Raw genomic sequence first — 27,704 nt, forward strand, 5'->3', positions numbered from 1 at the left:
GAACACATTGGCCAAGAAGGGAGAAAGTGAGTTGCTCATAGCAGTTCCAAACTCTTGTCTGTAAAATTTACCTTGGAACGTAAAATAATTTTGGTTCATCACCAAATTGGTGAGTCTGACATATTCGTCAACTGTTTTGGAATCTAAGTGAAGCGATTTAAGCCAGTTTTCCAATGCTTGGATGGCAATATCAATGGGGACACTAGGGAACAAGTTAGCGACATCAAATGACACCATGATTTCACCCTCTGAAAAGTTATGTTCTTTAATTTTATTCACTAAGTCTACGTTATTCTTAACTGAGTGAGGGCTAACGAAGTTAAGGCTTGAGAATTGGGAGACCAACCATTTAGATAACAGGTAGGTGGGTGAATCAATACTAGAAACAATAGGTCTCATGGGGCAGTTTGTCTTATGGACTTTGGGGAGACAATAAAGTCTGGGTAAAATGGGATTAGACACGTAAAGTTTAAATTTTGTCTTCTTATCAATAACAGTAGGACAATCATTTAGGACAGATTTACACTGGGACACAAGTTTGTTAATTGGGTTCCTTTTGACCTCAGAGTAAGAGCCGTTTGACAACAAAATACTGACTTTTTCGAAATAATGGTCTTTGTCCAAAATAGTTTAGAAAAAAATTTGTTTAGAAAGGTAAACTGTTTACGGCTATTGGAGTTTCAAATTTATTATATTGAACTTCCATGTATGACCCAATTAGCATGGGTCACCCAGCAAAGAGTAATTCTCATCACTCACGCCAGCTAGCTCTAGGGCTCATTGCTGCGCTTAAGCCCCCATGTCAAGGAAGGCCGCCCATGGGATAGGTTGACTGCATAAATGCTGATATATATTGTCTCAGTGTTCACTTAGTGATCAAGTGCACTTGGTTGGTGTGCTTTTTGTAGTCTAAATGTTCTGTTCTCTACAGTTATGGTGGGAAGTCAGTGCCTGACCTGCTGGTGACCCTAATGGCAAGGGATAAGCCTTCGGAGATGCAGATGGGTGCTGCTAGGTGTCTCACGTACATGCATCGTGCAGGTGCCATCAGTGCTGAGGATACCAAGATCCTGTACAAGACTCTGCCTTGTCTTGTGAGATTAACAAAAAATCTTTATTAATTTAATTTGACTTTGGCATGTTAGAAAATATTGTTAGTTTTCCATAGGTGTGTAGCTACTTGACTAGGCCAAAGTTTAAGCCTGCTCCAGCATTTTTCTCGTATTCTATTTTCTATGGTGATAAGGGACCAATGGAGGCGTATGAACGTTTGCAAGAGCATGCCAACGGATCTTGTTGCTTGACTGAATAGGAACATTCATTGAAGTAGTCATTAGTTACAGCTTTATATATGGCAGTTACTTATGAAGTTGATGTAAGACAGTCCGGTTCAAGCTATTCTGGCAGCCCATTGGTTTAAATCCTGGACAATTACCTTTGTTTAATGCGGCCTCTAATATCCCAAGCACTTTTTTTTTGTCTTTTCACTGTAATACATACATTGAAAATGTTAATTTTATTTCTTACCTGTATTAAATCATAGACACGTGTTAGTCCAAGGGATAGAGCATTGGATTGCTGACTGGAGGGCCCAGGTTTGATTCCTGGGCACACCTCTGGGTATCCTCATCTTTACCCAAGTGATGTGATTTTTTAGGTACCAGGACTTCCTGGGAAACTATATAGGCAGCACAGGGAAAGGATCTGGCCCACCTTACCTTGATTTGCAAATTTCACCCAACATTAGGTTTAATACTAGGTCAGCTCTACCCACACCTATCAAACTGACCTACTGGATGATAATTGTGTGGTTTGGTGATAATTATTACATCATATCTACATCCAAACAAAAATTTCATGATCCATAAAAATAGGTGTGACATGGGGTTGCAAGTTACAGGTTGGAAAAGTAAGGGATGAGGGAGAGATGAGAGAGGAATGGTGTCTAAGGGATGAAGAAAGATGAAAAATTGGCTTAAAATCCTTGAATACCATGTACAAGGTGGTTTTCAAAGATTCATCATAGGGAGAACTCACGCCAATTTCCATACATATGTACATGTTAGGACCAAACTTAGTTTTAAACAAGTGTTAATTTTACCAACCACAAGTTTGCTAGCATATTAAATAGGAGGGGATGAAGTATTAACCACTCATATGAGAGACTGCCACCATTCTAAGACATGCTATGCAGAACTGGAAATCGGAGAAGAAAAAACTGTAATTAATCCTAGGGTCATGTAACTTCAGTTCCAACACCTTTGATGCCCCTGGTAGAAAATATGGTACCCTGCTGATGGTAGTTCCTGAATCCCTTTGTCCCCCAATATGATGTGAATTCCCATGAAATTCTTTTCTTTCTATAAAATATTAATGTATTGTTTCTAGGCTTTTAACTTTACAGATTAAGTCAAACTGATTTTATGAATTCTCCACCAACTTTTACTCCAATCTACATATCCTCCCATGCCATTTTTACAACTTCATATTGATGTAAGTTGATGAGCATGGATGAAAATGGACATTCCTATGCTTGTCTTACTCTTTTTCTTAGCACTGCATATCCTTACTCTCCATCTGCCATATCTTAGCAGTGACCTCGCCTTGTTGATGTAATAAGTTAGTAATAATTATCGTTTGCTTGTCATGATCTTTGTTCATAAATATGAAAACCATCTAAAGAAAAAATTGTGCTGCTGGCCCCATGTGAAGGCCAGTCCTCATAAGAAAATTTTATATATGATACGAAGAATTCCAAACTGCACTTTCTTTGAAAAGTAGATTTGATGCATGCTCGAAGATTATCATAACCTTCAGCAGATTCCAAACATGTGCAAATTGCAAAGGCTTATCCATTGACTTTTTGATTTGCAGATTTTTTATTTAACATTTTTCATCTCCATCAACATGATGAGCTTTTATTTTTAATTTATTGGGATAATTTGAGGGTTTAAAAGAACAGGGAATGTGTCAATTTTCCAAGGTGCTCTCAAGGGATCCTCTCCTCACATTCCCCCGTTTGCTGTCTCCCCAGGTGAGGCTGTGCAAAAAGGACCGTCCCCCAGGAGAGCGTGTGTTGGCTGCTGAGACCTTGGCGTACCTCACAGAGGTGGACACGGAGCTGCAGCGACTGGCGTCCATCTCCAACCACCTGGTGCCCACTCTGGCCGAGTTCCTGCGCCATCCCGGTGCGCGTGGCCTCACGACCAACAACAACAATGGTGCCGATGGGACCGCCTCCTCGCCCCCCCCTCCCTCGTCCTCGTCAATCCCTCCGCCTCCCCCTGCTGCCCCCCTCGACCCCTCGTCTGACCCCCTTGCGGTGCACCACTTCTCCTCCCTCCCCTCCTCGCCCCCTTCATCATTCCTCATGAGCGGCTCGCCTGCCGGCATGACTGCTACAGCCGCCAATGCCATCCGTCTCGAAAAGGAAGCACAGGACATGAAGCAGGCGGCCTTCAGGGTTTGTGAAGCTCTCTAGTGATATATATACCTGTATATACCCACGGCCAGGGCCAGTCTAATAATCCCCGTGCCTGAACTGAATTATGAGAGAAGTGCTTGTATGCTGCACCAGGAAAATAAATTCTATCGTGCCTAGTTTTAAAACGTGATACTTTAATTCTTTAGATAACATTCAAACCCTCTGATTGAGCTCACTGATGTGGGCCAGTTGTACAGTTTCTTAAGGTCTTTGTAGAAGTCATCCTTGTCATGTAGGTCAATGTACAGGCTACTGGATGTCTGGGAATAATACAGAGAAATTACCCTGTGAGTAGGTGTTCATTTCGGGGTCCATAAGTGCTGGCGGGGATGGCCAGGCACAGATACGCTTAGGTTGACCAAAAACTGCTTGACAATTGTCCAAATGTAGGATGTGGCATTGTTTTTCCATGGGGACAGGCCACCAGGTTCAAAAACGTCCATCAGTCTAGCATGTCAAATTCCTTTTCGGTGTCTCTAAATGTCATTCCATTAAAATATTTTTGTACATTGCACTTAGTTTGCCAGTGAGAACAAATTCTTTGTTGATTACACTCTGCACAATGTAAAATACAGATGCACGGGTAAACCACAGTGTGATGTGGTGGAACTGTTCCATGATAACAGAGACCAAGACTATAACAATTTTCCACTTAATAAAGATTTATTCCCGACTAGTTTCGATGTTCTACATTATTATTAAGTCTTTACCAGTCCTCTTGAAAATGATATACTGCATCAAAACTAGTCCAGAATAAATCTTTGTTAAGCTGGAAATTGTAAGTTTGTCTCTGTTATCCTGCACAATGTCTTAAAACTTAGCTGATGTAACATTTAGATCCAGTGTGTATACCATATATAGGACAATCCAATCCTAGTTTTATCGCATGTATATTTTTAATGAGTCATGTATCAAAAGTTCCTAATGTAACGCCAATGGAAATAGCCCCTCTGGCTGAAGACAACCTGTCATCTCCTGCCCTAAGTCTTCCACTGTCTCTGCAGCAACTTATAACTCCTACATAATACTTACAGCGTGTTTTAAAACTTGATGTGGGCTAAAAAGTGAAATGACGCCTCAAACTCTTATGAGTAAAATACTTATTGTTGGAATCATTCAACACATTGAATTTATTGGTATAAACCTAGTTAAACACTGAACAAAAAGTTGACCAAAGAAAATTTTTTTTCTAAATTTTCCCGTTGAACTGGAATGATATTAGGTATTGGTTCTGCTGAACACCATAGGCATGCCATGAAAGAGAATTTTAGGATGTAGAACTGAAAGCCTGATTAATGAAAATAATGAATGCTACACTGAGAACTTATTACATTTTATGGCAATGTTTCCGTCAATATCCAAATCTTCACCTTCAGTTTGCACAGCCAAATACTCCATCTTTTAAAAATTCATCTCTATACCCCTGAACTATTTTTACATAGTATCTTGAGTTATGTAAGCATCATCATCATCTGTTGCATTTACTACCTAGTCATGGGCTAATAATAATGCACTTTTTCCAGTGGTTAACTTAAAATGATCTCATCTTATTTTTCACTCAGCCATGGAGCATACTGCATATGCTGTTCCAGTTAACTCTTGTCCCAATATCTCCTTAAAAGAATTGCAGTGGTGGCCCCATATTTAGCGGTCACCAGTTTTCATTTGCTTTGAAAAACCTCTTTTGCTAAGGCAATTATTCTCATAATGCTCCGTCTACAGCTCAATGTTATGCCATCTTAATGTCTTTTGATAGAAACTTACTGAAATCTCGATAGTACTGTACTGGTTGCTCAGCAATTGCCTTAAGTGTATTATCTGATTGTTTTCAGAATGGTAATTCTCGTGGCAAATAGGTGAAGGTGGTCCCAGTGGTGAATTGCATTACTTTTTAATCAGTCATTAGGGAGCTCAATCAGTTAAAGATTTAAGTGGTGAAATATTTAACATTTCATGCTTTGTTTTAAAAATTTGGTTTAAACATATCCTATCACCCAAACAAACTGAAATAAGTATTGTGATTTTTTGCTGAGTGAAAAAAAAGAATCGATAAAGGAATTTTAAAAAATCTTAATGATATTTGAAAGCATGTTTTAGCAATGAGTTAAGTTTTTTGCTCTCCTTTTGGATGGAAGTAATGTGAAGAAGAGTTCATACTTTTACAGTCTAGGGATATCTCTAATGTGTCCACACTGAAATATTTTAGGCATTTGCGTCGCTTGGTGCCAATGACGAAGACATCCGGAAGAAGATCATTGACACGGACAACCTAATGGAGCACATAGTCGCGGGTTTACAGGACAGCAGTCCAAAGGTTCGCTTGGCTGCTGTACGGTGCCTCCATTCACTCTCCAGATCTGTGCAGCAACTCCGAACAACCTTTCAGGTAACCTACCTTGCATTTCTCCCTCCTCCCCTTGATGTGAGCACCAGCATCACATTCCTGGGGTGCTTAATTCCGTCAACGTGCATAGTTTTATTCAAAGACCCGGATGTGGACGTCTCATCATTGGGTCCACACTGAATCCTAGGTGTCAATTTCATTTAGTATTATTTCCATAAAGGATGGCCAAATTTTGCTGGTAGTGGACCCTCAGTAATAGATAGCTCTTGAATTTCTCTCAATTTGGGCGATTGTGCATTGGTCCATCTTTAGTTGTCCTCTGATTTACCATTCCTCCCTGATCAATGCATGAGCTTCCTTCAGGGTTGGAGAGAGGGATTCCAGGCAGTGTGGAGATAGCGCCACCAGAAGGGAAATTAAGGCTTCTCTTTTCCACAGATTTATTTGTAGTGCACAAAGCGTTTCAGTTCATCAAACCATCCTCAGGTACATGACTGGTGAACTGAAATGCATTGTACATTACAAATGAATCTGTGGATAAGTGCAAATTTTGTTTTTCTCATAACTTCCACTAAATCCCACCTGAATCTGTTCAATGTAAGGTATCTCATTTAAGATGATGCGCTATTGCTCCTGGTTTTCCTCTTCTAGTTTGACTTAAATGGTCATTAGTATTCCTAATTAAAATCATGGACCACTTATAATTTCAGTATCTCCATTTTTTTTCTTCTTTAAGTCTGTGAACCAACATGTCGTTGCTAATTTAATGGTGCACTTCCAGAGTACTTTCCCAATGCCCCAGATCATCTGTTTTGTGGAGATAAATTTTTCAAATTCCTTCTCAATGTTGATGCAATTCTGGATCCATTATCCACATGATGGTTTGCAGGTTTGAAAGGGATGTTCAGGCCAATAAAGCCATTAAAATGAAGGGACAAGGAAAAGAAGGAGAAAATAGAATCACCAGTAAACTCATTTCCCTATTCACATGTGCACTGGGTGGTATCCAACTCTCAATGGTATTGATCTATTATAAGTTCTGAAGGCCCACAAAACCTTTTGTGTAAAATGACGATTGTGGCTTGTCTATTATTCTCTCATTGTGCCTGTGGAAACGTCAAAATTCAATATAAAAAGGCATAAATAAAAGCATTTGTTTTTAGCTCTGCCATTTTTCTCTTGAAGCATGAATTAACATTTTTGGCTAGCTACTTGACTTAATTTAGACAATCATTTAGGGTTGTTGTGAGCGCTTTCTTGTTGTCCAGACTGCAAAGGCTACAAGGTCTCTGGTTTCACCTTGTTTGTTGTTTCCAGGGTATCATTTGATGTCCAACCTTAGATCAAACGATACACTGTGTAGATTTAGACTATTCGCAGGCAACTTGATGGTGATGCTCAGCTCAGATTGGGTGGTTTTTGAAACATTCATTTCCACATATAGTGGAGGTGGTAATATCCTCTCTGTTGAAATTTGCAGCAACTTGCGTCTTCCATCCATTGTGGAACATGACTGGTCAGAGTCTGACTAAATGTTAAAATATGGAGGAAGCTTGGGTGGTTTCGAAGGAGTCAGTTTACCAGGCCAGGAATATTTGTGAGGGAGGAGCACCTCACGTGGAAAAAATGTTTCAAAAACCACTCAATCAGAGCCCAGCATCACCATCAAGCAGCTTAAATAAGGATGGCCAAGATGTGTACATGCATTGTATCTCTTGACATGAAGATGGGCAGTAGCTATTGCTGAAGCAAAACTGTTGTCAGTATAGGCCCACAACAAATGAAATAAACCTAAGAGAATGGAGCCTTTGCAATCACTTATTGTCATCGCAATTCCATTGAGCAATGAAAAGTAGATTTATTTGCTAAAATATTCTTGTACATATGCAAAATTTATTCATTTTTAGCATGTTAGGAAATCTCAATGGAATGAAAAGTCCCGTTTTATGCTGTTGTAATTTTTCTATGGTAAAACTTAAACTTAGTTATAAATCATCTTAGTCATGAGTAAATTATTGGAGTTTGAGTGTCTTTTGGGTGAAGTTACCCCGTTTGTGATCCCATCTAAAGTCATGCCCACAGCAGAACCTCCCAAGCACAGCAGCAGCATCACCTACACATGTGCATTTGGACGAAGACTAGCGTAGTCTTTTGCGGCAAAATTGGAACTTGCACCATTGCAAGCATTTTCTTGTTCCATATTTTCCATCACTAGTTCGTCTCAGAGATTAGAGGCTCCAGACTTAGAGATCTTAGAGGTTAGACATATTGGATAGAGAATGATTAAGAGAGGTTATCACAACATCCACATTCTTTAGTGGTGAGGGTGTAAATAATAGCAGATTCTGTGATGGAGGGCTATGCTAATTTGTAAGACTATCTTAATTTGCTGGATAGTTTTAAATTATTATTGGATAGCATTGAAACTTTTGCACAAATGATCTTGACTTATTAATTTGAGCAATGTTGCCAAGTATTTCATTGAAGAATTGTCTCAGTTTCCATTTTTTAATCTATTCCATCCCATATGTCAATGCATTAAATTTTATCAAAAGGCTATGAGTGCTGCGCATCCACATCTATTCTCTTTACACAGTTTGAGTTGTCATCTTATCATTAGTTCCTTTCCCCAACCATCGTGGTTGCTGAGCTTGCTGTACAGTAAACCCTCACTAATCTAGACCTGGCTGAACCAGACTACTGTATAATCCATAAAGAGTTTGGACCGCCTAGGTGGCCAAATGCATGTTTAGCATGCAGGTTTTTTTTGCAATTATAGTGGAACCTTGCTTAACAAGCACCGCACAAAATGAGTTATTCACAATACCGGCCAAATTATGTTTTCAAGATGATTTGCTTAGCGAGTGATATTTTGCATGATGAGTGTCGTGGAGAGTGGAAATCCTGGAATGATTGTATGTCTTCTGCTTCAGTATCAAGCACTCATTCTGTTAGCATCTTACCAGAACTGTGATGTGATTACGTGTTTTCTAACTTCTCTTGAGACACATATTATTTGTGATTTTTTGTGTGCAAAGGATGATTATATTTTATGCATAGTTTTAAAAATGTCCCTGGAGAAAAAGCTAGAAGACAGCCATAAGAATGTGAAAATAAATCTAGAAAGGAAAAGTAAAATCATCGAAAAGCAAGGAGATGGTGTGAGCTTGGCTAATCTAGCATGCACGTAACGTACAATTGGTAAGCGTCAGTGATTTGTTCCAAGAAACTGCGGGAGATGCCACAACAGTAACTTTGAATGGAGCCATCCACTAATATGCATTTCAATTCAATAATTTCAGTGTGTAAAAATCAAGGCAAATGATTATTACACCCTGAAATTGTTGAAATCAGTGATTTGCACTATTCTCGAAAATAACAAAGACAAGATTTAGGTGATAGATAGGTGCTTCAAAGTGGTATGCAATTTAGAATAGAATATGTATGTAATTTTTACATATTCTCAATGAGGTTGAAAGGTTGCTTCTCATGTAGATAAACAAAAAGCAAATGCAAGGCGATGCTATTAACAAGAACGTCATTTGTGACAAGGCCAAAATGAGTTTTGCCGACTTCCTTAAGATGATGCCAAGATATTCAAATGACCAAAGAAGGGAGCATTAAACTTTCAATTATTCCAGTACTTTCTTCCCTAGTCCTCGAAATTTTGATAATACTACGTTTGTGAGGATTATCAAAGTCTTTGAAACTTTGATATACTCTTTTTTTTTAAATAAAATTTTGAAATATATGGTTAAAAGTTTTTAATCTCAACAAAATCAAAATTTGTGGTTTGTGTTTATTGTTCTAATTTCAACATTTATGTGCTATCTATATATTCCTCTAATGCGAGCAAATGCATAGCTTTACTATGTGACAAAAAAGACATCTACTACGTACATTACATTAGTTTAATCAGTACGTCATATGAAGAATATGAATCCACATCGGGGATTGTCTATTAATATTTGCCCTTTGCCAGTTGTAGGTTTTTTCCTGGCTTTGTGATTGGTTTAGCTAACAGAGGAAAATGCAATTTTGCTATTCACTTGATCAGGTATCAGATCTCTTGTGAAACTATAATTCCACCAATAAATTGCTAAAAACAGTTAAAAATTGTAAATTCTACTGCTCAAAAATGCAAATTATCTCAAGGTTTGAAAAAAGAAGAGTTTTCGTGTATGCATTTATATCCATTTATGTCAAGGCCGCGTATTTCTGTTATCCATTTTTTTCTTTTATCTGCCCTTCATCTTGCCTCCATTAGCATGGATAATCGAGAGTTCACTGTATTTAAGGGAAGCCAAGAAGTTAAAGAGAAGAACTGGCATCCCTACCGTTTGCAAGGTATGGTGAAGCAGTGACCTCTGGCTCTAAGGCTGGTGGTGGACCTTGTAGATTCTGAGGGTTACCTGTCAAAACAGGTATTTAATTGTAACAAGGGGTGCCCTTTTTAAAAGATTTCTGTGAACAAAATTTTGAAGCGTTGGCAAAAACAAGTGTGTGTAGACATCTTCCTAGTAAAAGGGAATGAGGAATATATCATAAATAATCAAATTATCATTTTGTTTACTACAAACCAAATTTGCATTCTAGGTTGGTTCATTCCGCAATAAAAGAAAATATGAAGTTATTCAGGATTATATGCAATTTATATACAGGGTCAAATTAAGTATCAGGACTGGTTCTAAAAATCAAAATTTATTGCAGTTGTCATTAAAATTACTTAATAATATTCAAAATACATTCCTCTTGCATCGATACACTTAGTTCGGCGCGTCTGCCACTCCTCAGAAGCCCGTTGGAAGTCGGTTTCCGGAATACTGTTGAGAGCCTTTGTCGTCGCCGCTTGAACCGCCTCAATGGAGACGAACCGATATCCTTCGATCTCTCTTTTTATTCGCGGAAACAAGAAAAAGTCAGGTGAAGCCAGGTCGGGGCTGTAGGGGGAGTTAGAAAACGTTGCCACGCTGTCCCGAGTTTGATGCAAAACTTCACAGCGTAGTGTTGCTCGATGGTGCGCTCCATGCTGGTGCAACAACACCGCAAGCAATGACTCGTCACAGAAATCCACCTCCTGTCTCAACACATGCCTGGAGGGGACTGAAGTAAAGTGCACCTGAGTGGTGGGGGACCCCTCTACCGAGGCGACCGGTCGGACCCCCATCTACCACTCCGTTGAGGCTTACAGCAAACCACTCACGATACTTATTGTATGGACCCTGTATAATAAAGCCTTTGAATATCTCTTTTACATAAATAATGTTTTCACTGTATAATGCATAGTCATATTTAACATTTATTCATATTGGAACAATTGCAGCAAAAAAGAACGTCGTTTTGCTATTAAGATTCTGGGGTGAATTGTGCTCACTAAGCAAGGTTCCACTGCATGCTTGAAAAGATTGTGTAATTTCGGTCAATATTCCCGCCGTGCACAAAAGAAATTATCATTAAATTATTGCTACTTGAAACAAAATTCTTGTGTTCAATTAAACGCCACACATTTTGCAGAGGTGACACTTGCATTCGAAATAGATGCCTAATTCTGTCCATGCGACCTCGTGACTTTTCATTATGTGCCTAGTTACTTAATGTTTATGGAATCTTATGACAGAAAAGCAAAGTAACATTTGACAAAAGTATCAAAGGAAGAAAGCATAAAAGCAAATATAACTTTGAGCGTTAAACAAAATGAAGTCTCTTGAGAAATTGGATAGGGAAGTTTTTGTTAGGAGTTTGGGATTGCATATTGTATTTCAGCATCAGTCAACAGCAGCTCCAATATTCTTTAATATTTTGGTGACTTCTAAAAATTTATTCCAATAGTAGATGGTAACATATAAATTTACCAAGACAGCAGTGGCGATTATGTTTTGGGTCATTCAACAGAAAAACCTTCTTTCTAAAGTTAAGCTCTTTTATAAAAATAGTAGCTAGATCAGTTAGATTTCTCTCAAACATGGAAATATATTAGATAAATGGCAAAATTCTATTAAAAGCACGTTAGCATGGGTTTAATTGGTGGGACTAATGAATCACTACCAATTTATTTTTTGGAAAAAATTCACATTGTTTTTTTCAATTAAGTTTATTTCAGATTTAACCAGGATACTCTTACACTTTGGGGCACAAACACAAAGTGTAAAAACTGTTGAAGGGGTAAAACGTTTTCTTGGGATTATGTGTGTCATAACCTTAGATTATCCAAACAATCCCTGGTATCATGTGGTGTGGATAAGGGAGGGTTTACTGTGCTTATCAAAAATTGAGTGGTCCACAGAAGGATAAGGTCGGCTCTGTGTGTACATCCACATGCACGCATTCACCGTTAAATATCCTTTGACATGATCGAGAAATAGCCACTGCTGGTTGTGAGAGGCTAAAAGTGGCATGCTTAACTTCTTTGCCACTTTCTTACATTTGCGCGTAGGCTAGGCTTTCGTTTTGCGACCGCAGCAAACTCATTGAAGTTGTGCGACAATGTGGTAGTTATGCTACAAGGTTCTATTAAAAGTGTGGGCTTGGCTTTTAGAGGTTCAACTGTGCGGACACATTAACACGTTCATACTATTTAATGTACATGCATGTCAACTGCCCTTCAAATGAGTTTTGCAAGGATTATGCTTTTGTTTTTTCTATTTGGAAATTGTTGGCGTGTGGTCTAACATTCCCATGCCTCATGTGGTGTGTTTTGAAATGTGGTACTTATCTCAAGGCATTGGTGTTTCACCATTCACTCGGTGGAAGCATGTCCTTGCCTTGGACCCCATTAGGGTCCATTAACCAGTAGATCATCCATCCCTCGCCTCCCCTCCTCCCTCCCCACCCCTCAACCTTCCATTCTCCCCCTATTCTGCCACCCCCCTCACTTGGTTGTCACGTCGTCAATGGCCTCGTAATTGTTCCCTCTCGGTTGGATGCCTGTGAAACGCACCACCGATGCTCTGTGTGCTCTGAAAGAGGGCCGCAGTGCCCGAGTTGACTTGTTCCTCTTCATCATCCGTGCTGTGCATCTGCACCTGCCAGATGCTGTCCCCCCCAACTGTGGCGTCAACACTCGAGGTGAGAAACCCCGGCCCCTCCCCCCCTCTCATCCTCCTCCTAGTCTCCACCCTTTGACGGCCACTATAACATGTGTGCGCACTCACACCTATGATAAGATAATCGGAAGGATAGAATGCCCGCTTAACCTTGGTGCTTCCCCATCTTTCATTTGCACTAATGTGTTCAATGCAGGCAGGCGTACCTTTTTTTTTTTCCATTTACTTCTCCCCTGCAATTTGCACTGTATAATTTAGAATGCAGTTGCTGTTTGTTTTGTGTTTGCTAGCTCCTTGGTAACACTTTGGTGCTAAATCACGTGTGGCCCATGTTTGATGAAAACGTATGCATTTGGAACTTATGGTTTAATTTATTGGTATTTTAAAATATCATTAGATTTGTCATAAATCATACTGTTGGTGGATGCCTATGTTAAACAATAGTAATCCCGATATTAATCTAATATTATTGCATTTTATATATTGATTTAGGTTAAATTAAATAACTTAGCAACAGTTGAATGTGAAAAAAGTTTTAAGTTGCTAATAAAACTATAATTTGTCACCGAAAGATAGGATCGTTCCCATACAAATCATTAGCTGGGCATGTATGGGGTCATTCTTAGATTTTGCTAGGCCATTTTTGGCTCTCTTCTACCTGCATTCTATTCCCCCTTCTCCCTCTTGATAATGAACCATAAGAGACCTCCCCCTTCATAGATAAGGACAAATGGGCTGCTGACAGAGGGCTAATTTGTGACTAGTCATTAAGCCTTCCATTGAGTGCACACTATTTTCTTAGCCTCACAAGTTAGTTCTAATATTTGTGGGGTGATGTGGATGGTGCCAAACAATTCCAAAACAAGGAAATTCGAACACCAATGAAATTGTCTCTCATACATAAATGTTTTAGAATTTTTTTTTGAATGAGTGAAGTTTCACAAGAAGCAATAATCTGAAGGATACAAATTTTGTGAATCCCTCATTATTTCTTGTAAAAATTGTAATTTATTCGTGAATGAAGCACTGATCATATATTTAATGCTTCCTTTGTTTACGGTGAAGTTTTGATGAACTCAGCAACGCAGGATTTTTTTATGTGTGGTCACTGGAAGTTCACCAAGTGCTTGTTTTGTGTGATTTTTCAGATCTTCCAGTTGAGAGAAACATTAAATTAAAATCTACATCATTTGAATTTGCACTCATGCATGAGAGTCATACCGAAATTGAGGTCTCTAGTTGTTTTTAGAAATAGAGAAAAACACTTATCACTAATAATTGATAGATCATTTTAAAGCTTGAGCATTCCACTATTCTTCTACGTAGTTTCCATTTTGGGCGATGCATTTTTGTAGGCTTTGGGCAGTTTTTGTTTGCACATGTGATAACAACTAGTGGCCATGTCGTTGAGGAAGCATTGGACCTCATCTTTGAGCTTGTCATCATCACTTGCTATGGGTGATGAAACCTGTGTGCTCTATTTGACACCTTAGACCAAAGAGCAATGTTGTTAGTGGTGATATTCCTCTTTGCCCAAGCCGTGAGCATTCAAACAAATACAGTCTGGTGGAAATTGTGCTTTGGGATCAAAGTGGGATATTGTTGGTCAACTTCATGGCTCTTGGGACCTCAGTTAACACTGTCTGGTGTTGTGAGATGTTGGAACAACTTAGACAGGCAATTCAGAACTGAAGAAGAGGAATGTTGAGAAAGTCTTCCCCATAACAATGCTTGCCCCCTTGTTGAAAATCCAACCATCACTCTCCTGCAACAGTTTGGGAGGGGCATCATCACCCACCCACCACCCTAGGGTTGAGACTTGGTACCCAGCATTGGCACTTACATTTTCTTCCCAAGCTCAAAGAGCATTTGGCCAGGAGGTGTTTCGGAGTCGGTCCAATCCTTTCTCATTTACTTGGTGGTAAGGTGGTATAACATGGGCATGCAAGCACTGCAATTTTAATTGATTTAAATCTCTTTAATTGTGGTTTTTACCAATTTGTGTTTTTTCATCCTGAATCATAACAATTTTATTAAGTTAGTCTTACTTCATGCAGAAAATGCAGGTTGCATGTAAAATTTAATAAAATAATTTGTCTGCACAGTTAAAGATTTGTCCATTCTCAACCGACAGGAGATGCAAGAGCCAAGTTTGTGTTAAGGGAAAAATAAATTTTTATTGAACTGGAATCCAATTTAAACGCAAAAGTTAAAATCAAGGTCAAATGCAATTACTTTCCCATTTAAATTTGTCTGAAGTGTTGGGTTGTGCATTAATCCAAATCTGGTTTTGCCTTCGTACTTCCCTGTCTCCATATTTTTTATCACTCATCGGTATGTACCAAGGCTTCTCAGGGAGCTAATGTTTTTAAATTCCAATCAAGTTATTGTTCTTAATTTAAACGTTTTAAAAATTTAAAAAGAATCCATCTGGGTAGTTTCACAAAAGTTTTTACTACTTAATCAAATAAATGCTTGATATGGATGTTTGCCCTTTTGCTACAAATTCCAGATATATCAGTAACAAGTTAACCTATGCAGAAAGGTGAATCTTGTATCTATGCATTGGTGATTCTCTGTTTCAAGCCCAGCATAAATACCCTTGGCAATTTCTTCTTGCATTGTGGCATTCTGAGGTTTTCTGCTCTTACTCACCGCAACCCAACGCAGCAGAGGGGAAATCCTTCTCTTGGAAGCTGGGCAGCAGTCACATTGGCGGCATGCCCTCTCACTGCGTGAGTCCACGGTCAGCACGGACAATTGTTTATGCAGTAGTTTTGCTTAAGTAAATGTTGCTTACTTCAAAAGTTTGAACTGGGTATTGTATTTCTTGGATTTTGCTGTGCATTAAAATTATTTGAATGAAACCCTAGCATCATATTTAATGGAAATCCTGGATAGAATACGGGAATAGTGAACTTTTCACTTCCACTTTTTTGAAGTGTGCAACAAATATTTCTTTAGCAAAACAGCAGCATAACACACATTACACCCAATGCCACGCACATGTTACCTGCAATATATGCCATGATAATCCAGATAGTACAAAAGTAGAAGCTATCAGAATGTTCATTTAAGTAACTGTTTATGCCCAGGTATGCTTATAAATTGGTAATTGACGAGTATTAGCCCTCAGTTTTCTAAACCGTGGAAAACTATTTCTTTTTGAGTTAATGCTAATAGTTATTAGTTTCCTAGTCTCTTCCCTAGGTTAATTTTGAACCCAATCCCAAAAAAGTATTAAGCTGGACTAAGGTATTCGAGGAATATAGGATTAAAAGGTAAATTTTGTGTACAGCAAAGAATATCATCAAAAGAGATACAAAATAGTGCAAGCTAATGCCTAGGGGAAGATCAGTTCGGGTTTAAAAAAGGCACAAGAATATATGGAATTCATAGCAGTGATGAGAACATTAATAGAAAGGACTATCGTTTAAAATTATCAAGTTGTCTTTGAGTGATTTATGGGTTTTTAGAATGCGTAAGTAATGGAAATAATGCAGAATATTGGAGTAGACTGGAAGGAAAGGCAACTAAATTGATACTTGTAAAGAAATCAGATGGCAGAGGTTAGTGTAGCAGAGGGAGAATCTGAATGGGAAGTGATTGCTAGGGAAGTAAGACTGGGTTTCCCACTGTCATGCATACTTTTCAACACACATGTATTCTGAAGAAATTGGAAAGGTTGGAGCTGGGAATAAAAGTGGGTGATCTAAGTCAATTAGGTCAGCAGATGCTCAAGCAATAGACACTCAAGACAGCCAATGAACTGCATATGTTATTGTATGCTTCACAGGACTAGTGTGAGAAGTATGGAACGAGGATTAGCTGCATTAAAGCAAAAGTAACGACATTCTCCAAAGTAGGAAAGCCAAGTCAAGCATTAAAGGAGGATGGAATAAACTGGAACAGCTCAGGGAAAGGGAAGTATTAGTGGGGACATTAGGAGAAGAAAAATTGCATTATCGAAATGGGCCATTGTCAAGGAGAAGAGAATTGATGATGGCTATATTGTGTAGACATGTGAAAAAGGTCAACAAACTTCAATGCTTTAAAAGGTGTGATGAGGAGAGGAAGTTGCTGGGGGAAATTCGGTAAAGGCAGGGAAAGTGGGTGGAGGAAATGTTGAAAGGCAGTGTGGGATGTTGAAGGCCACGTTAGAGGGGAGAACACTGGGTAAGCAGGGGAGAGGAAAGAAGAGAGTGGGATATTTCATATACATACTTATATTAGTATATATTTATGTCCTAACCAATAATGTTTTAATATAAAATTTATTTAACATTCATCTTAGATGGAAAACCATTTTTACGTTATCATAGGACTCATCTTCTTCAAATAAACTCTACCAACATTATCTCATCAACGTTTGATATATTGTCTTGATGTTTGTGTCGCAAATTCTGTAACTTGAGGCATTTAAATTGCTTAGTGGAATCCTTTGGTAGAATTTAACTCAAGAAACAAATGGAAATGCAATGCTTAACAATAGAAATTCACTTTTGGTCCCTGATTAATCATTAATGTGGCTCCTGAAAGCCCCCATAAAAGTGTATTTTTTTCAATTCTCTTTAAATGAAGAACTCAAAGAAACTGCCCCATTGTACAAGTATGCTATGGATTGCCAAAATTAGGTAATAGGTGAAATAATCGATCCGATTTCAGAAATAGTACCACCGATATCCTTTTTACTTTGCCAGGGACCACTAAAGATTTATTTTGGCCCTTACAGAAATTGGTCGGGAATGCGATATATGCAATTTGGGAATTTCCAATGAGGACCGTGTTTCTTTTATTGTTGAGACCAGGTTGTGCTTGATGTATGGCATTGCAATTGGAGGCCCTGGAGAGACCCTAATCAATGTTGGTGTTGACTTCATTCATGCCACTGCTATGCGTAGGAATGAGGGTTGATTCACAAAAATATGGAGAGTGCTGAAACATAATCATATTCCGAGCATTTTGGAGAACAGTGTAGAAAAAGACGTGTTGTTTTTGGGATTTTCGGGAAGATGTCAAGGAATTGAATTTCTGGAATGTGTAGCCATCCCGTTAGATGATTGGAAATGCAATTATTATTATCCATTGAGTTTTGATTGCTCAATTACTGAGCGTAGTAGAAGAGAGAGGCACAAAAGGCCGGCAGTGAGTAAACTTGTGTGCACAACAATGGCATGAGAGTTTGTCCGCTGTCCTCGCTCTCTCTCTCTTGCCATTGGATTGTCGCCCCCCCCCCCCCACCTTGGTGACCGACAAGCAAGCTCCCCCTCAAGACCCTACCCTCCCCCATGCCCCCCAACCTTCCCACCCCATCCTCTCGATGCTCTTTTGCGTGTCGAGTGCACACCCCCTTATTTAGCATCTGGCCGCCGTGCAGGACCACTCGGTGTGGCGCCCGCTGATGCAGCTGCTGCAGGGCGCTGGCGAGGATGTCCTCTCCGTGGCCTCCTCCACCCTCTGCAACCTGCTGCTCGAGTTCTCCCCCTCCAAGGAGCCGATCCTCGAGTCCGGAGCCATCGACCTGCTGTGCCAGCTCACGAGGAGGAAGGACCCTGCGCTGCGCCTCAACGGCATCTGGGCACTCATGGTACGGATGTGGCCTTGCGCACCAATGTCAGCATCAAGTGTTACATTTCCATGCCTCCAGTTTTATGTTATGTTGCGACTACAGCACGCCTTGCCAACTTAAACTGTTCTCATGCCTGCTGCTGCAATGGCTGGAAACAGTGTACTGTGGTGAGCTGTGTATTGTGGTATGAGAGAGATTGATTGACTGAATGTATAAGTTTTTGCTTGCTGTTCCAAGTTGATGGATGTGTGGGTGACTCCTGTTGGACACTCTTTGATGGCAACTATCGTTTTGAATAACTGAGCAGTCTTTGTTGTGGCAAACCATTTGCTTGAAAATGTAGTTGGGTACATGTAAATATAGTGGGATAAATGTGGTAGTTTATTGTGAAAAAAATTGGTATAAGTGACTGGGGAACATGGACAGAGTCATGGATTCTTGGGAAAAAGGGTTACTTATTGAATATCTGCATGTAGATTCCTTGGAGGGTTAATCCTTTATGTTATGATTTCTGAATTCTAGTTTGTTTGGATGCTCGTATAATATGCCAAGTTCTTTTTGCTGAAAACAAAGTTAGAAAAGATTCCCTGTTTATGCCAATGAAGTCTTTATGCTTTGGTTTGCAAGTTATGAATGGTGGCCTTGAAGTGGTAAATCTTTTGTGCATTTTATAATTGATCAGTTAATTTCCCTGTAAGGTATACCTTGATAAGGAGTTGCATTGTTTAATGGACGTTTTGTAGGTCAACTAATTCCGATGTCACACCAAACACAATCTGAAGTATGCCATTGGAGTCTTACTGTTTCCCTGTAATTCTGTTTTTCATTTTAATTTTGTTTCCCGCATAAATAATATTTTATCCTCTATGCATCACATTATTCACAAAGGTCCTCTGATAAATTTGCATATGATGATGCGAAGTATTTTTGCTTTAATTTTGATCAGTTTCCCATAATGCTGAAAACATCTGCATAGAAGTCACTTTTTCAATATTAGCCATTGTATATTATATATGGAAGAAATCAATGAAGGTTTGTCTATGATTAGCTTTAGTATTTTAATTTGTATTGCCTATCATTAAGATGTTGTGTATTGTAAAAATAAGGCACTTGTTTCTTACTCAATTTAAAATTTCTTTCTGTGAATAAACTTAATTCTTCCATCTAAACTCTTGGAAATACAACTATATTCCAGTTGTCGGGTCACTGTGATAACTTGGATTCCTAGGGTGTGTTAATTACATGACTTGTTTAGGGAGTGTCATATATTTCACAGCAAGCTCTACCCATACAATACATGTTTATGGCTGTTCTATGTTTGTGATGAGAGTAGATTGTGAGATGAGGTCAGGGTGTCGCTAATAAGTCACTCTGTTCACTTCAGAATATGGCATTCCAAGCGGAGCAGAAGATTAAGTCACAAATCCTAAACACGTTGGGGACGGATCAGATATTTAGGCTACTCTCTGACCCTAAGGTGAACGTCCTCATGAAGACCCTTGGCCTCCTGAGGAACCTGCTGTCCACTAAGCCACACATTGACCACATCATGAGTCTGCACGGAAACCAAATCATGCAGGTTTGTTGGTTTGTGTGTTTGGAAGGGGGGGCATGTTCTATGAGAGAAAATTTGCACCTCAAGGGGAGAATTAGATTCTCATTAGCACCTAAATGAATTTGTTGCAGTTTTGGTGCCAAACTGAGAAAAATTGTTAATTGCACGTGTGTCCTTGCAGCATGGTACATTTTATACAACCGTTCACTATTTTAACAGGCTGTTAAATTTTGGTATTAAAGAATACCTTGAGAATGTAATCGTAGTTATGATGTTAAGAAAGTGTTTTGTGAAGAAGCATACTGAAGTACTCTGGTGATTTTCTGCCATTTTTATTTCTGCACCCTTTTCTTTGTTGTTTCAGGCTGTGATACTAATACTGGAAGGCAATCATGGTGCAGAAGTCAAAGAACAGGCCCTTTGCATTTTAGCAAACATTGCTGATGGCGATTCAGCAAAGGAGTTTATTATGTCCAATGAAGATGTCCTGAAGAAATTGACGAATTATATGGTAATTATTAATTTTACTTTTCCAGCCATGTGCAGTTGATAGAAACTTGTTTTGTGTAATCTCAATGCCGAAGGATATTATTTTAAAATTTTTTGTCAGCTCCAACGTCAGAGCAGCAGTGAAAAAAATTTCAGGGAGCTTATTCTTTATTGAATGTACTTGTTAGGGTTCTCTGTGTGCATCGGTAAATTTTGTGTTTTGAAAGCAGTTTTTGAGGGTACAAGGGATAATAAGAAAAACATTGTAACAGTTGATACATTGAACTTGTATTTCTTAATGCAACATTTTCAGAGTGTAAAAATCATTTGCCTTTTACACTCTGGTATTTTTGCATTGAAATGCAGTTAGCGGATGACTCCGTTAAAAGTTGCTGTTGCGGCATCTCCCGCAGTTTCTTGGAATTTGTATTTCTTAAGGCTATCTGTTCATGTCATTTGGCTGTTCACTGGCAATTCAGTACCTACCACGTACCGTGCACTGCACTTTTCTCCCTCCTGCTGTTTAGGGCTGATTAACATTCTGTACGTACATAAAAATCCTTCATGCATGGTTGTGATGAGTTGATGAATTTTCTCTTTTTAAAAAATTATGATCTCTTGCACTAATTGCAGTATCATTACCTCGTTTTTTTATTCTTGCTGAACCCTTCTGGAGGTAGAACGAAGCTATGCAATTTCGTTTTCCCCAATGAGACTTTCTTGGTTCATAATAAATTGATTGAAATTCCATCGATATCATGGTTTGAGTGTTCATGACTTTTGTGGGTTTTTGGAATAAGTTGCATGATTTGGGGATGACATGGCGTTTAGGGCTTTGTTTATTGTTATTATGGCATCTTACTCTGACCGAACGCACATTTCCTAAACTCCTTCACCCATTGCTTCCTCCCCCAGATGCACTCGAGTGTGCGGCTCCAGATAGCCGCCATATTTTGCATCTCAAACTTGGTTTGGAAAGAGGAAGGTGGCGCAGCTGAGAGGCAAGCAAGGCTTCGGGACATGGGTGTTTATAAGCTGCTGCAGCAACTCATTGTTACTAATGACACGATGCTGTTCGACAAGTAAGTTGGCTCATGTCTTTGTTCTTACCTTGCGGAGGCATTCAATCATTAGTTCCTAAATAATAACTTAATTTATCCAAAGCAATCCAAATTTCATAAGTTTTACTGCTCATTCATATTTTTTCTGAATGGAGGGTAGCACAGTTTTCATACTAGAGGCATAACAAATGGGTGATGTACCATGGCTGGCGTGCTTGTTAAAATTTATTGAAAAGCCTTCAAAATTATTTCGGATATTGTATCACATCGCAGTAATTTTTTTTGCTGCTCAAAGCCAAAGGTCCTTGTGCAGGATTTCCATTCACGAACTTTTTTTAAATTGATTTGGTCTCACATAAAACAGTGTTCCTTGGGTAATATGCCATTTGAAAAGCTCTCACTTCCACTTTGGCTGAAATAGTAGTGTTGTAGTTGAGTATGAGCTTGTTGCAGGATAAGAGTTAGTGAATGGATACAACCAGTTCCTTTCTCAGCTAACACGATACTGTTTATTCTTTTTTGTACAGAGGTTTCTTGGAGAGGCCAATTGCCTCTAGAAGTCTCTTCATGGTCCCCCTTCCTCATCCAAGGGCTTAGATAATTTCCCCCTATAAATACTGTCCAAATTGGTGGGTCGAGCTGACTACTACTAAAAGTTCACATTATAGCGTACAGTCATACTTTTTGGTGCGTGAGTACCTCTTGCTATAATAGGTCACAAGCCTTTCCCCGTTTTCCTGCCTCTGGCCAATGCACGGCCTCAATACCCATCCCATTGGCATTACAATTGCTGGTGAAATCGCTGTCAGTCCATGAGAAGGTCGAAATAGGTACACATGCTAACTTTCGGTTAAGCCTCTGGAAGGTCACTTTGCATTCGGTGCTCCATTTGAAAAGGGAAAAGGGCATACTTCATGGTCAACCCAAGAAGCGGGCATTATCCGTGAAAGATTCCTTATGAACCATTCATAATAAGGCACCATTGCCAGGAATGCCCTAAGCTCCCAATGAGATGCTGGGGACCGCCGTGGCAATTTTTCTTGGAGACACCCTTTTTAGACAGTACATGGCCTTAAAATTTCACATTGCATCTCATTATTTGGCACTTCTTAGACTTAACCTTAGGGCCGGGCCTGGCTTTTCCAATCGTACCAACACATCTGTTAGCTTTCCAATGCACACTCTAAAATTACTTTCAAAAATAATTGTCATCCAAGTACAAAAAACAGCACTTCCACATGCACAAGTCCATTAATCTATGGAAAGTACTGGGTCCATTGCACATTTCAAAAGGCAGCACTTAGAATTGGTGGAATCCATCACCTGTGGTGTAGGCCATCTTTTCCATTTACTTTTCATTACCTCATACTGCGATTATCCTAATGCTAATCTATTGCTATTATTATTATTAAAAATACACATGTGCTGATAGACAGTGTCAGGTGGCACACAAGTCCCAAAAAATCACAAAAGATAATAGATAAAATCAGACTTCAAAACACAAATCTCCTTAACAACACAAAGCAAATCCCCATCCCATTTACATTCATTAATCAGCAAGAAAAAAAGATAAATTAAAAAAATTAAGCTATTACATATAATTTAATACACCACACATCAATCAAATTATTACATATATACCTTACATCTATTCTTAAAAGTATACACTCTATTAGGAAAGAGCTCGAATATTTTTGCGGGTAAAGTGTTCCAATCAACAATTGTTCTATTTAGAAAAGAAAATTTTTTTTTATTTGTTCTCTGTACCCGGCATTTTACCTTAAATTTGTGATCATTTCTCCCTATAAAATTTGGGTTCCGCTGCCTCTTTCCTAAGATCTGCCCAAGCTTTCTCCCCCTTCAGAATGCGGAACATTGCACAAAGTCTGCTTACTTTCCTTCTACGAGGGTCATCCGGAAAGTAGTACCCGTTCGTGCCGAATGAAGTGCTGACGACGCGAGTAGCCGCTGGACGAGGTCAGATAGCTTCAGTGGCTTGTCTGCCTTCTCTGAGCCAAGTTGCGTGACGCTAGCATTGCCTGTGTTGTTTCTGTGATTGTTTACAATGTTTAAAAAAATTGAGAACGCCGCCAGTTGTGAAGTGAGGGCAGTGATTAAATTCCTCAATGCAAGAAACGTTCGCCCATGTGATATTCATCGCCAATTAAAGGAGGTGTATGGAGACAATGTAATGGACGAGTCGTCTGTTCGGCGGTGGTGTCGCAACTTCAACATGGGGAGGGGGAACACACACGACGATGAGCGTTCGGGGAGACCGTCTGTCATTACAGACCAACTGGTGAGCTCAGTTGACGAATTCGTGAGGAACGATCGGCGCGTCACAATTGATGACATCTGTGAGCATTTTCCCAATGTTTCTCGAACAATTGTTCATGAAATTGTTAAACACCATCTGCATTATGCAAAAATTTGTGCAAGATGGGTCCCTCGCGTATCTCAATGAGCTGGCGGCGAAGGACTATGCAGCAGGAATACAGAAACTTGTCACACGTTATGACAAATGCCTTAATTTGCTTGGAGATTATGTTGAGAAGTAGTTTAAAGTATCCTCTTTCAAATAAATTTTTTTATGTATGTTAATATTTACTTTTGTGTCTTTATTTCACGAACGGGTACTACTTTCCGGGTGACCCTCGTAGTTTGTAGTGGTTCCCAGCCCAGCATTTCTAGCATGTCAGGCACACTTTCCATCCTCCTATGCTTCCCCAGTACATATCGGGCAGCCTTTCTTTGCACCCTTTCCAGTTTTTTGATATGACCTTCTTCATATTGTGTAGAAAGATGTGGCACCTGACAGCGAATTCTGAATGTCAACCATGCAAGGGAAGGGGTAAGGATCTTAAATAGTCAGAACTAAGATGCCTATAGTCTATGTTCAATCAAGTTGATCCATCCTTCTTATTTAAAAGCACGATTGGTGAGCCCATGGAGATGATTCCTCAATTATATGATCCCACATCATCTCCTCTATGCTGCCTCGAATTTTCTCCCATTAGGCCGTGGGCAATCTCCCAGGATGATAAGTAGGAGGAATGCCAAACTAATTTTTACTCTTTTTTTTTTTGATTCCCAGTAATAATTCAGTTAATTCTGAAGACTCTCATGCAGGTATATAGTTTGAAAACCTCCTGGTGGTTGGAGCCTTTGTTGTTCTCAAAAATGGAGTGTAATGTGGTGCGGCTGTATCCAATGATGCAATCATCAGTTGATTCATTTCGGTGCACGTACTCAATGTGTTCAACCCCTCCCTCCCCATCTCACAATATCACCTTGGAAATAGGATAATGCAATAGAAGTAGGAAATACAGCTCTTAGCATTTAACTCTATCCAAAATGGCAATTGAAGAATGTTGAGTCTTGGAACCGAGAGATGAGTGAACCTGGATTGGAAGCCTGGAATTAAAACTTGAAAACAGTTCTTCCCCACGAGAAATCATAAATTTAAAATAACTTTGAGAAGTGTATTAGGTATCAAAATCACAGTTGTTTGTTGCTATAGCTGTATAACATTGATTGAATTACTGTTGAGTTTAAGAAGAGAGGGATTTTTTTTAAGGGCAGGTAAAAATCTGATATTGAGTCAGGAAACTGTTAAATTGGAAACATTTTTAATTCATAAATAATGGAAAACCTCAAAAGGAAATCCAATAACTACAATATTATTAACTTTCCAGTATTTCTTGTGATCTGCTGTGTGATTACTGCTAAAAGTACCTTCATGATCATCCCTTCAATTTATAAGGATATCCATTGAATTAACTGCAGTTTGGGTCACACACCCACTCCCTAGAGTCAGAAATCAGGCTCTCAACTTTTTCATCATTCTTTCTGGATTTGTTTTTACTTGAGTTTTTGTTACATAGCCTATCAGGGTTTTAACTATCACCCAGATTTTGGATTTGATTGTATTGTGTGGTTTTTGCATTCAAATCATTTCTTAAGCTGGTATTGATTTTGTCTGGTGTTCTTTCAGGGTCAAGACTGCAATGACTCAATTTTCAGAGTCGTGATATTTTGAGCATCACCTGCAATCTCAGGTTGCTGCTTTCATCATGGCCGTCACCTCCAGCCACCCCTGAAAAAAATTTGCTTTGAGCGCCGCCCACTCCTCAAACAAATCATGACAATTTTGTACCAATTCGCTCTGTATTTATTTCTCTTGACAATCTGTAACTGTCAAATACATTCCTGGAAGTAATGCACCTATTTCCAGGATCGCCATTTAACTCTCCTCGAGCCCTTGTCCTTGTGTGTTCTTTTGTCCCTCGAGATAATTGTGTGACAAACTAGCTAGTACTCTTTGATCTTGAATTAAATTGGGACTAAAACGTGAAAACTCACCCTCTTGGTTTCCAACTTTCATTTTTTTTTTTTAATCATCATATTCATTTATTGTACAGTATAATGCGTCATTATTAGGATGAAATCTTGTGAATATTTTGTGTTGTTATTGTTGTGTCTTGAATTGCAGATTCTCATTTAAACGGGATCAAATCATGTAAATAATAAGCCCAGTGAGCTTAAATAAATGTAGCTTATTGTCATTTCTAGCCCATTTCTCATTACAGTTATTTCTTTATCCTTAAAATTAGTGCTGCATTGAAATAGAAATGCCCTTTTTATGTACCCAAGTTTTGTGAGTGAAAAAGTCTCCATGACCATAGCCTTACTATGTCTTAAACCTTCTGAGTCAATGCTCCACCAAATATGTTGTCAAGGAAACATAACTACGGCTGAAATCCATGAGGGGTAGATGCAAACAAGTGATTCTTTGGCTCAGAGGTGGTGCTCAGGGGCTGTTTCACCCTCCAACAGAGAAATGGACGAACATAAAAGAGGAAAAGATGTTTGAGAAAGATATCATCCAACCAGAAGTTTCAAGGGCAGAAAACATGACAGGCACTTTGGGGTATTGTGTAATGCAAAAAAAAAATGAAAATGTTAAGTACTACAAGGGCATATTAAAATGTACGGTTTCTTATTTTTTTTCATGGAAAATCAAATTTATTCTCAGCTTTGCATACATCATTGGAAAGTTTGAACATTTAGCTACTTTTCTACATAGTCGCCTTGATAATTAATCACCTTTTGTATCCTTGTAACCAGCTTTTTAATACTGGCATCGCACCTTTCTCCCACCGCATCACAAAGCCAACTGACGACTGCTTCTTGTACTTCCTCGTCTGATTTCTGGATTCGATAGTGAGTGAAGACGAAACATGCACACATCATTACACCACAGAGACGAAGGAATGGTTGAAACAATGGCTTCTTCACCCGACCTCGCCAAAGCCCAAAAACTTCAAGACAGAGAAGTAAGCGGGAAAGGTTATGACTACTGTTTTCTGGGACTGGAATGGGGTTTCTGTTGGTGGATTTCATGCCGGAAGGAACAGCAAGCAACTCAGAAAGCTACTGCGAGGCTAAGGAAACTTCGATGAGCCATCCAAAACAAAAGGAAGGGTTAGGCGCACCAAAGGAGTGTTTGCATCTTGGCAATGGGCATCCACATGGGTCCAATCAATCGCCCACCCTACTCAATGAATTCAGCTCAATTAACATGTTTGGGGACAGAAATTCAAGTCAGACAAGGAAGTGCAAGAAGCAGTCGTCAGTTGGCTTTGCAACGCGGCAGAAGAAAGGTACGATGCCGGTATTAAAAAGCTGGTTACACATATGCATTAAGGGATTGATTGTCAATACAACTATGTAGAAAAATAGCTAAATGCTCAACCTTTCCAACAATGTACGTAAAGTTGAGAAAAATTTAAAATTCTATGAAAAAATAAATAGGTGACCTTACTTTTCCATATTCTCTCATAGTTTGGGCCAGAGAGTAGTATTAACACATGCAACATACTTACTTGCACTGTTTGTTCCATATCACTTGTAATGAAGCATGGATTTTTTATGCTAATATAGAGACAAAATAGTAATCCATGTCATAGCATCATTCCAGTTCAACCAAACTAAAAAAATCAAACCTTAAAGGAAAGTTATGACAAATGTTTTATTGAAGTCATAAGGGATTGTTGATTTCATGAAGCCTGGAACAAGGATCATGTCACAAGTCTATTGTGGAACACTTCAAATTGTACTGTGCCATTCAAAAGACGATGGGCAGAGTGGTTAGTTGAG

The 27,704-nt window shown here is 39.1% G+C and overlaps 1 protein-coding gene across 1 annotated transcript in view; it reads left to right on the top strand.

The window, feature by feature from the left end:
* The window catches only part of LOC139693281 (armadillo repeat-containing protein 8-like), a 37,278-nt gene extending 11,162 nt beyond the window's left edge, over positions 1-26,116 (top strand). The window contains exons 6-13 of the mRNA XM_071591393.1: positions 932-1,094; positions 3,035-3,463; positions 5,691-5,870; positions 18,249-18,458; positions 19,825-20,019; positions 20,360-20,506; positions 21,400-21,566; positions 25,540-26,116. Coding sequence (XP_071447494.1) covers positions 932-1,094; positions 3,035-3,463; positions 5,691-5,870; positions 18,249-18,458; positions 19,825-20,019; positions 20,360-20,506; positions 21,400-21,566; positions 25,540-25,576 — 1,528 coding nt within the window. The 3' untranslated portion in view covers positions 25,577-26,116. The remainder of the gene's footprint in view (positions 1-931; positions 1,095-3,034; positions 3,464-5,690; positions 5,871-18,248; positions 18,459-19,824; positions 20,020-20,359; positions 20,507-21,399; positions 21,567-25,539) is intronic.
* Positions 26,117-27,704: the final 1,588 nt, after the last annotated feature.

The sequence above is a fragment of the Hetaerina americana genome, unplaced genomic scaffold (genome assembly GCF_022747635.1).
Source record: "Hetaerina americana unplaced genomic scaffold, ioHetAmer1.1.p SCAF_46, whole genome shotgun sequence".
In the NCBI taxonomy this organism is placed as follows: domain Eukaryota; kingdom Metazoa; phylum Arthropoda; class Insecta; order Odonata; family Calopterygidae; genus Hetaerina; species Hetaerina americana.